The following is a 10,910-nucleotide window of genomic DNA, read 5'->3' as shown; positions in this document are numbered from 1 at the left end:
ATTCCAATCACACCCTTTTTCTTTTTTTTACGTGCTATGAAATTCATAACGTTAGCCCGGTAGTACATTTACGGAATTTGTAAATAAGGAAATATACCTATATTGGGGGTACACGTTCAGAATTCTTTTTGCCAATAGATGTGTATGATCAAAGAAGTCTGAAGACCATTCTTCTAGGAGACTCACTGCGCAGGGTGGAAAATCGGGACTGTCATTTGCTGAGATGGGGAATAGGGAGGAGACCTAGGTGGAGAGGGAGAAGAGAGGGGATAGCCTTGATTAGGGGCTTGCTGATTTGTTGGGGATCCTTCATATCCTCCTGAAGTCCCATGATGTGGGTGAAGCTGGGCAAATGGGCTGGGGGAAAGAAAGGCCTCTGGGATCCTGGTGGGAAGGAGGTGTCCGGGAGATACCAACCAAGGGAGAAGGTCACTCCTTAGTCTGCCTCCAGGCCTTGGTTGCTGTCCTTGGCAGCTCAGAGTTTCAATAGTCTTTCAAGTGAGAAAAGGCAGAGTTGGGGGCTAACGGCCGAGGAAGAAAGTCTCTGCGAGCAGAGAGACCAGGTGGAGGCTGTGGCCTTTGTGGCAGGGCTGGAGTTGGGAGGTTGCTGGAGAGATAGAGGGGGTACCCCTTTCAAGTACCTCGGATGCAGCCTGGACAATCCTGGACAATCACTCCATCCCTCCCCAAAGCAGGAACAGAGAGACACAGGGACGGGCGCACAAATCCTTCTCCGGACAAGAACAGTAAGAGTGTCCGAAAAAACGAACTGTTCTCCTACTTCTCCACTACCAGACCCTCCCAGGGCCGTACAGACCCACGGAAACATAAATAGAAGCCACCGACAGACACACAGACAGAAGCGCCTAAGCGCCCTTTCCAGGACAAAGCCAAGGGCACATGAGGTCCGGTGAGCGGCAAGTTCTCCCTGAGTCTCCGCGGGTCTGGGCACTGTCCAGGCCTGGAAGCAAATGACGGGCGAGGAAACTCGTGGCAGGCGTCTGCGGCCTCCGCGGTCGCTGTGTGGACTCAGGGGATAAAAATGCGGCCGAGGGATGAGCGGAGGAAGGAGCGGGCACAGCAGGCAACCCCCACCCACGGGTAGAGCGCCTCCGACGTTGCGTTCCGAGAGCGGGGTGCGGGGAGAGAGGCAGGGTGACCAAATAGGCCTGGTATAGACGCCTAACTCGAAGTTACCTAAGTTTTGGAAAGCGAAACTCCTTGCCCCCAGAGCGGGGCGGGCGGTGGGGGTAGCTACTGAAGGGAGGACTCATCTGGGCCTTTGCTGGATTTCAGCCATCACGAAAGGGTCTTGGCAAGGGGGTGACAGGGAGGTCACGGTTGGAGGATCACTGAGTCAGGTATTTGGGGTCGACCAGTGTGAGAGGAGGCCTGTCCCAGAGACAGGGAGAGACAAACCTGGAGCCATGGGGAGTGCCATACAAAATTTTATTATTATTATTATTATTTATTATTATTATTTATTATTATTATTATTTATTTCTCATGTGCACAAAAAAAAAGAAGAAAAGAAAAGAAAGAAAAAGAAAAGAATCAAAACGAACCGACGCGCTGAAAGTGGCTAAGGAGACCAGAGCTGTCGGGGATCTCTCGAGGGTTTGGCTGGGTCCTGGGTCTGGGGCCCCTGCCCGGCCAGGCCAGCTCCACGAGGACTGGGAAGGACCCGGCCTCGGAGTTTGAACCTCAGCGCCCTCGCGGCCCCGCTCGGGCCACTGGAGCCTGGCCGGGCGCCGGCAGTTCCCTTCAACTATTCTCTTTTCTCGTTTTCCTTTTCAAATAACAAGGCTCGAAGGGGAGAGAGATAATCTGGGCGAGGACTCCAAGCCTTTTCGGATTTGTTCAAGGATTTTTATTTATTTATTTATTTATTTATTTTCACTTTTATTGACTTTGTTTCTGTTATTTCGAGTCGTCACGATCCACGGGTGAGGAGACATGCAGGGCGCATCGCCGCTACCGAGAGAGCAACTACGGGGCGGGGCGGCCCAGGGCGCGCGGGGCACGGCCGGAGGGGCGAGCCCGGGGCTGGGGTCGGGGGGCCACCTCGGGGCTAGCCGGCGAGGGCTAGGCGGCCGGGCCGGGGCTGGGGGGAGAGGCCGAGGGAGGGGCGGAGACAGAGACAGAGACAGAGACAGAGGGGGAGAGAGGCGGGGACGAGAGAGATGGAGAGAGGGGGAGAGATGCGGAGGAGAGAGACGAGGAGAGCGAAAACACGGAATTACAGAGAAATAGCCAACGAAACAGAGGCGAGAGGAGTCCACAAGACCATGTTCGTCGTTTTGCATAGAGATTTCTTTTCTTTCGTAATTTTTTTTTTTTGTAACATAAAAAATGCCCCCCTCCCCCGGGACGTGCTGTGCTTTAGTAGGCGTGTAGCTGTGTCCCCCCCTCCCCCCCAGCGAGCGGCGACTCTCACAGCACAGACAGAGGGGCGTATCTACAGGCAGGGCGGGCGGGCAGCGGGGACTCTACCGGGCGGGGCGGGGCGGAGGGGCGGGCTTATATACATCGGGGTTCGCCTTCACACGACACACACCGTCTTTTTACAAAGCAGCAGCCTGTTGGGTTTCTGTTTTGTTTTGCTTCTCCTTTTTGGAAAGACCATCATATTAAATGTAGACTTTTCGCGGTTCTGTTCAGTTCCTGCCGGAGGAGGAGGCTGGGGGTGGGGGTGGGGGTGGGGATGGGGCGGGCGGCCCTCACCCCCACCCCGCCGCAGCTCAGACGCCGGCTCAGAACCGGCTCCTACCACCGGCAGATCGCGAGTCTGTGTCGGGGGAGGGGACGTCCAGGAACTGCCCGGGAAGACCAGTGCCCGCGGCCTACGGAAACTGGTCCTGCAGCGGGCACTGGAGAGCCTCCGCGGGGGCGAGGAGTTAGGAAGGAGAGGTGCAGAGTCGTGGGGTGGGAAAAGGACAGGCAGGGGGGAAGAATGGGAGGGCCGCAGATGGAAGAGACGCTGAGGTAGGGGCGAGATGGGGCCGAGAGTCTGGTCACTAGTAGGCGTGCCCTGGGGAACCAGGCAGTTCAGGTGGAATAGGGTAGAGCCAAGAGTAGGGCTCGGTGGGTGCGCGCTGCTGGGGCCTGCGTGCCTTGGGTCCCAACTTCGGAAAGACCTGATGACCCCAACCCCCGTCCCAAGAGCCCGGACCCCACGCCATTCCTTTCCGCCTTCTGGGGTAGGGCACACTCGGAAGGTGGGGGCAGTCCGGCTGGCGCGAGCGTAAGGACTTTTCCCCGAGGATTCGGCAGGGGGCTCTTCCTCCTTCTGCAGAAAAATCGTTTTGTTCTTAATTTCCTTCGCCCAGTCCCTCCAGCGAAGCCTCCAGGCGCCGGAGCGTCCGACGCGGGCTGCTCCGGGGCTGGGCCGCGCTGCAGTCTGCGCTGATTGTGTGTCACAGAAACGTGTCCCCCGCGCGTGGCGGCGGGCCCGGCCAGGGTCCCGCGGTGTGGCTGGTCCGCTCCGGGGTCGGCTCGGGCCAAGTCGGGGCGAGCTGGGTCGCGCCCTCCTCTCGACGCCGCGCAGTCCAGGCAGGCGGGGAGGGGCGGCGGGCGGGGTTGGGGGCGGCGGGCCCGGGCCTGAGGGTCCCGCCCGCGGCTCCACCCGTCCTGTCCGGCCTTCGACGGGGTGGTGTGAAGGGCTGCAGGGTTCCTGGGGTGGGGGTGGGGCTGGGGCGGTGGCCGGGAGGCATCGCGTCGCGTCGGTCCTCCCTCCCTCCGGGGTGGGCGGTCAGACGGGGACGATGTGGAGGCCGAAGCTGTCGGCCTGAAGCTTGATGTGGTCCCCGCGGTAACTAGTGGCGGTCATAGGCAGCGGCAGCAGCGGCAGGGGCGGAGCCCCGGGGGGCGGCACTATAATAATAAGGGGAACCTGGAAGTTAACACAGGAGAAGAATGGGCTGGGTGAGAGGACAAACAGGAGAACAAAAAAGGAAAGAAAAGCAAAGACCTCCCCGGGGCTGGGGTCTGGCGGGATGGGGGCAAGGGAGACCTCGGCTGGGCTGCTGGGCCGGTTGCCCCCATGAGAGCTTCATTCACCGATGGGAGAGGGGCCCGATCAATGGGTGACCGCCGCCGCCCGACTGGGGACTTTCCAGGGGGGCCGAGGGTGGGGGCGGCGCAGAGCCTTCTAACCCCCGGGAAGGGAGAGGAAGGGAGGGAAGGGACGGGAGGCGCGGGCGTCCTCTAGGGATCCCGGGGCCTCAGTGCTGCACTGACAGAGCCTGCCCGCCCGGCACCCGAAGGGCGGGTCGAGGGGAGCGAGACCGGCGTCCGGAAGCAGCCCGGCCAAGCCTGCCCGCGGGCTGACGCGCTGAGCCGCCGGCCAGCCAGGTGGCGTACTCACTTAGTAAGGCGGGGTTGCTGAATCTCCAAGCCTCGTTGTAGGCCGTGTACTGGGGGTGGCTGTACGGGTTGCCGGAGAACTCGCTCCCTGCGGGAGGGTTGGGGAGTGGGGATCAGACCAGCGCAACGCCCGGGCGGACCCGACGTGCCCCGCCAGCGGCCTCCCCCGGTTCCGAGGTGCAGGTGCGGCGGGCAGGACAGAGGCAGAGCAATCCACTGGGTCTGCGTGGGGAGAGCCCGTTGCGGGGGGGTGGGGTGGGGGGCGGGTGCAGAAGCACCGACCGGCCTCGCACATGGGCCTGGGGGCTCGGGGCTCCGCCGCGGAGGCGCTCTGGGTCACCCAGGGAGGGTTTGTTCCGGGTCCAGGAGCGCCTACCCCGCTGCGTTGGGGTCTAGGGCCTTTTTAGTGGATACTCTGGTTCTAGGAATCGTAGCCCCCACGGGATGGAAGCCGGGGAGGGTGGCGAAGAAAGGCCCTCGGGACACTTTGTCCCAGAAAGTCCTGAGAATGGCATCTCAGCACGGTGCCAATGCAAGGGGTGGGGGTTTCTGCTGGGAAACACCGCCCCCCCCTCCCGCCTTTCCCTGGAGAGATTCGATAGGCGGGCCACGCAGCAGAAGGAGGCGGTGGGAAGCAGGGGGACAGCCCGCCGGTCCGCGAGCGGTTAGCGGAGGGCCCCGTGGGCTGGGAGCGGACGGAAGCTGCTTCCCTCCCTCCGCGGGAGAAAGGCCAGGCCTCCGGGTTTCCCCCTCGCCCTTTCTCCTGTGTGATGACCCCAGACTGTTTACAGTGATCCCTAACCGCGGGTTAAGTAGAGGAGAAGGGGCCCCTCTCCGAGAGGGAGCTGGGGTGGGGGTGGGGGATGCAGCCACTGGAAAGCCTGTTTATTGACGAGGAGGGAAAGCATGCGTGCAGCAGGATAATGAGCTTCTGAGCTCAACTGTGACCAAGAGGAACTGAGCTATCTCCTTCCCCATCGCTAATGAAACAAGTGTAATTTCCTCATCAGCACTAGATTCTGTTTAACGACTCCCCCCTTGCCACCATGAGCTCTCTGCGACTCCCCTCATCCCCACCTCCTTGCAGGCTTCCCCCCTCCCTCACCCCCACCTCTCTAAGACCTTCTCCAGCCTCCACCTGCTCACTGCTGGGACCTTCCCAGAAGAATCTCCTTGTCCCCAACACTCCTACCCACGCCCCTCCAGATCTGGCCAGGAATCCCCTCACCTACACCTCCCAGCTTTCCTTAGCCAGTTCCTCTAACTCCCTTCAGCCCCTATGGGGGTACAGCACCCCGGGGCAGTCTTCCTCTTTGCCACTGCCCTTCCCCCCACGCTCTGCCTCCCCAGGGCTGCCCCTGGATGCACATCCGGGAGTGGGGCCAGTCACCCTCTTCTATCCTCCCCCACCGTGAGGGTTGTGTGTCAGGGAAGGGACACACAAGAGGGCAACCAGCAGGAGTGGACTGCAGGCCCAGCGAGTCTCACCCTCTTGAAGATAAGAGGGTTTTTTGGTGTGTATACGAACAGAAGCTTCAGCTCTCTCTGGCTTCAAGCCAGGCTCCCAATCTGGGATGGGAGGTTGGAAAGAGCACAACCTCCAGCTACAGTCCTCAGTCCCTAAACCCGGCCTCTGCCTCTCCGATCCACACAGTCCAGACCCAACTCCTCCCAGGAGCAATGAGGGCCCGGTACCTCTGAGGAGACGTGGTTCTCTAGCTTGTCTCTCTGAAGCCAGAGTCTCTCTGGATCCTGCCATAGCCTGTCTTCTGTTCCTCTTTCCTTAGGGACTAGCTCCCTCCTCTCCCTGGGGTGGGGTCAGTTCACACTGGTTTTCCCTGCGGGTTGGTGTGGACCAGGGTGGCTTTGTCTGAGTGACTGACAATGCCCCTGGAAATGGTTCTGGGCTCCAAGTTTCCATGGAAACCAGGGCAGGCCCTTCCAAGCAGTGTCAGCTGGCTGGGGTGGGCTGGGGCACGGAGAGAGGAGCCGGGGCACAGGCTCCGCTGGGTGGGCACCGTGGAGGGGCCCTGGCATACGGTGGGGTGCACACAAGAGCCCCTTCGGCCAACTCCCTCCCTGGGTTGCTCCTGAGGGAGGACGAGGGACCAACTGCAGCCTCTAGGGAGAGAGAGGGATGGAACAGAAAAGGCTTGGGGGGAGGGGACGTTGGGTCTCCCCCCACCCCCAGCCTCAGACTACAGCCGACTCAGCAGCTCACCCATAGCGTAGTCACCCCCATCTAAACGAGGCAGCTGCACCATTGTCACCTACCAGGCACCATTCCTGCCAGGGTGGAGGTGGGGTAGCTTCCCTGGCCAGTGGGGGGCACATGAGGGGGGTAACCAGGCAGGGTGGTGCTCGCCATGTCACGACCTAGAAAGACACAAAGGGGAAGGAGTGAGGCCTGGAAGGGAGAGGCCTGCCTCTGCTCCCACCAGGGTACTCCATGGGAAGGACGCTCTTGGCAAGGAGGGAGCAGACATGTGGCAGAAGAGCTGAATGAGCAGGTCCGCGTGAGCCCTTACACGCGTTGAAGCCCATTAGCTAACGTCTGTCCTATGATCGGCCATGCACCTCTGCTGTTTCCAGCACTTCGTGTGTCTCTGTGTGCGTTCATGTGCCTACGTGTTCGCCTTTGCTTGTGTCCCTTTGTTGCCCAAACCCAGATGGAGAAGGGTGGGGGGGTGACCTGCTTTTATTCCTCCTCCCCAGCAAGATACTCAGCTGTGGTCTCTCCAGTAGCCAAATGGACCTCTATCATCTTGTTCACCCCGCACCTCTCTAACACCCCATCTTTCCTTCAGACTTGGAGGGTACCCCCACCCCCACCCATTCTGGGCCCGATGGGTATTTCTTGTCCTCTCTCAGTGGAGCTGCAGGTGCTGGGCTTGGCAGGTGTGGAGAGTGGGGGTGGGGGAGGCATCCAGTGGGTTACTTTGCTCTTAGTGTTTATGGCATTTAAATGATATGGGGCGCTTGGGTGGCTCAGTGGGTTGAGCATCCGACTTTGGCTCAGGTCAGGATCTCGTGGTTCATGAGTTCAAGCCCCGCCTCAGGCTCTGTGCTGACAGCTCAGAGCCTGGATCCCACTTAGGATTCTGTCTCCCTCTCTCTCTGTTCCTTCCCTGCTCACACTCGGTATCGCTGTCTCTCTCTCAAAAATGAATAAAGAATTAAAAAAAATTTAAATGATAAAAAAAACCATCCCTGAAGTGAATCAGGGGCTTTGAGCCAACAGTTCAAGTGGATCAGATCAAGTTCCAACGAGCAAACCCCTCTCCCCCCACCAACTGCCGGACCTCAGTCTCTGGAAACTTCTACTAGCTAGAGTCTGGAGGGTGGGAAGCAGGGCTTTCCTTCACAGTGTCCTGGAGTGAAGGTAAAGCAAGCCAGTATTAGGGAGCCACCCATGGTTCACAGACATCTCTGGGATGCAGCGACACCTGAGTGGCCTCCCCTTCTTGCCTGTCCCCTCCATCACCATGAAGGGATCACCACCTCCCTTACGTTTTATGCCTCAATCTTTAATGCCAACAATCTGCCCTCTTCCCTCTCCCGCAGTGCCATGCCCTAGAGACAATGTGATGCTCTCCTGGGTCCCATTTATCCTCTCCAGATTCCCCTTATCCTCCTCTTCAGCCTGTCCACTGTCCCACTCCGGTGCCTCTGTCTGACCCTGAGAAGGCAAGGCGTGGCAAGATGCAGGGAGTCACAGAACTCTGCACATCTGGCCCAGTGCGTTTCCTTTTCCTCAGCTCCCCCCACCCACCCGCAGCTTTCATCCTCCCTATGGCTATTCCAAAGTGCCCCTCGCTCTCCTGGCCACTCTCTCTGTGAATTTCACCTCATCTCCTACTTTTCTGACCCATGTGAGTTTCCTCACTTCTCCCTCAACACATCTGAGTGGTTCAATTCTCCCAAAGTACACAGGGCTACAGCTCAGGCTTTTGCATTTCCAGCTGCCTGCTGAACATTTTCATTAGCTGTCCCACTGTCACCTAAAACTGAGCAGGAATAAACACAGACTCATCTTCCTCCCAATCAGGTCTCCTGACCCTCTTGAAGACCGCCAGACCAAACACTTTAGAATCCTTCTGGATGTATAGCCTTTGTCCTTCCCCTTTAGATGAGGTCAGTCAGCAAGTGTTATCAATTCCCCTTAGCAATGTCTGTAACATCAGTCCCGTCTCCATTGCCTCTCCCACCTCCATAGCTCAGCTCCTGAGCACCTGCCCCTGGTCAGCCACAAGAGTGTTTTTGCTTGTATTCCCTGCCTCCACGTTCTTGCCTCTCCCGTCTATCCCAAGGGTGGCTGCCTGGCTAGTCCTCATGAAACGTTGCGTTCAACCTATCACTTCCCTTGTGAAGACCGCCATGGATTCTCTGCGGTCCACAGTTGCAATCCACACTCTGCCAAGGCTTTCAAAGCCTCCTGGGTACTCTCCCCACCTGACTTTCTCAGCTCTGATTCTCACTCCACCTGGTTTAGTTGGACTGCTTTCATGGGCAGGTGCGCTGTGGAACCTCTGTGCTTTTGCCGTATCATTTTGTCTTCCGCCTAGCTACCCTCTCCTTCCAGCTCGAGCCTTAAAATGCCTACCATTCTACCCATCAGGGAAGTTTCTTCCTTCCAAATTTCTACAGTGTCTGTGCTGCATGGCTGACCACGACATTATATTTCATAAGGCATCAGACCCGTTGTTTCATATTATGGCTTGCTTCCTCAAATAGACCATAATCAAACTGAGGGCAGGGCCTTGTCTTCTGTGCCTTGCATGGTTGGTAACTCAATAAAGGATGCTCAATAAATATTTACTGATTGATTCTCTATCACTCTGTTGCACTTACAGCCAACACCAGGCGGGTTGTATTGTTTTCTGACTGTTTCATGTGTGCTGGTCTCCTTTGAAGAGGTAAAGGCTGAGGCAGAATGTCAATGCTGAAATCTGCTTTTTCTCTAAAAATAGTTTGAACAGGCCATTATGAATTTTTAGGGGATGATGAGAGATGACAGTGACTTGTATTGTGACTTATAGCCCATCAAGCAATAGAATGGTTGGTTCCCTTCTCTACTGTCTAATATAGCTAAGGTCTTATATTTCCTAAAACTCAAGAACAAACAACGGAGCAGAACCATCAGACAAGAGATCACTTCGGACTCCCAGAGAGGAAGAAGGAAGTATCTGTGCCTGCTTTGTTGTGGGTTTTCTTTCATTGACTTCTATTGTCAATAAAAGTTTCACTCCTCCTGACCATCTCTCAGTGGAGTGGGTCTGAAATGGACAAGGACGGCGATATTTATCAACTCCTTGAGAGACTAATAATATGGCATGTGCTGGTCAAAAAGCCCCAAGACAGAGGAGAGTTAGGGAAGATGTAGAGGTTTTGAAATGAGAAAGATATAGAAATCCAATTCCTCCTGGTCCTGCGATCTTAATGCCTGGAAAGCAGCCAGAAAAGTGAAAAACAGGAATCTAAATGCGCCCGAATTCTGATTTTCAGCTGCCTGGTTCCTACAGCCTGCCACACATGAATTCCTTGTAATCTGAGGTTGTGTCATACAATTCCCTACCTAGCTTCGGAGAAAGGAAGAGAGGCTGGATGCCTGGAAAGGTGTCTCCAGCTAGCCTGGAGTTATCCCCACTGCACTGTTTAGTTCCACTGGCTTTTGCTCTTGCAAAACAGTCAGGCTAACTTCCGGCACACAGAAACTTCTGCATGCTGGAAGTCACCCGCGGAATTGTTCATTGAAAGACACATTCCCAAATTCTAGTTAAAGAACTGAACCCGGGAAGTGCTTTTCAGACATTTTTAAAATGTGAGAGAAGATGCCCAGGCCGAGGAAGAAGCACGCAAGCTTCCTGGTGTTCTGCATACAGCTGTGAAGCTGCTGCCACTGCGGATTCTGAAACATCAGCATCACCACAAAGAGGTGCCCATCAGGACCCCTGAGCCAACGGAGGTGCAAGCCGCCGCATACAAAGCACGCTCAATGGCTTCATTAGTACACAGGTGACACCAGAAGAGGAGGAAAAAATTGACCAAACTCTCGCCAGAGCCATATATTCTTCTGGAACCCCGTTGTCAATAATGGAAAACACGTACCGCAGGAAGTTTTCAAATTACTAAGACCATCATACCATTTGCCCAGCAGCATTCTTTGAGCAAGCCTCTTTTAGCGAGAGATATGAATGGGTAATGGAATGTGTGCAAGGAAGAATCGGCAGAGCACTGCAGACGGATGGACACATGGGAGCAAAGAGAGACTCGAGAACTGGAAGCACAACCAACCCCTAAAAACAAAGGAGCGAAAGCACAGAAGGAGGAGAAAACAGCCACGTGGTGAAATACATAGGTTAGTAAGTACGTGTTACCCAACAGAGGATAGGGAGAGGCAAGAGTGTTTTGCTCACCCACAGTGCCAGTCATGGGACAACAGCACCAGGAATCACAAATGGACAAGAACCCACATATGACCAGGGGAAGGGGCATTTCGTGTTGGATCCTTGCTTCCTAAGATGACAACGTTTTAGAGATGGAAG

The 10,910-nt window shown here is 56.5% G+C and overlaps 1 protein-coding gene across 5 annotated transcripts in view; it reads right to left on the bottom strand.

The window, feature by feature from the left end:
* Positions 1–1,435: 1,435 nt before the first annotated feature.
* PAX2 (paired box 2) overlaps positions 1,436–10,910 on the bottom strand; it is an 80,063-nt gene continuing 70,588 nt past the window's right edge. For 2 of the 5 annotated variants that reach the window (XM_027062876.2, XM_027062880.2), the window contains 3 exons: positions 6,640–6,741; positions 4,367–4,453; positions 1,436–3,892 (listed from right to left, as the gene is read on the bottom strand). In XM_027062876.2, the coding sequence (XP_026918677.2) occupies positions 3,816–3,892; positions 4,367–4,453; positions 6,640–6,741 (266 nt within the window). In that variant the 3' untranslated portion in view covers positions 1,436–3,815. Of the gene's footprint in view, positions 3,893–4,366; positions 4,454–6,400; positions 6,487–6,639; positions 6,742–10,910 lie in introns of those variants that run through there. The other 3 variants (XM_027062873.2, XM_027062878.2, XM_053206857.1) reach the window with 2 other exon arrangements.

Source organism: Acinonyx jubatus, chromosome D2, assembly GCF_027475565.1.
Source record: "Acinonyx jubatus isolate Ajub_Pintada_27869175 chromosome D2, VMU_Ajub_asm_v1.0, whole genome shotgun sequence".
Lineage (NCBI taxonomy): Eukaryota > Metazoa > Chordata > Mammalia > Carnivora > Felidae > Acinonyx > Acinonyx jubatus.
Note: the sequence above shows the minus strand (reverse complement) of the source record. Positions and strands in the feature narration are given on the sequence as shown.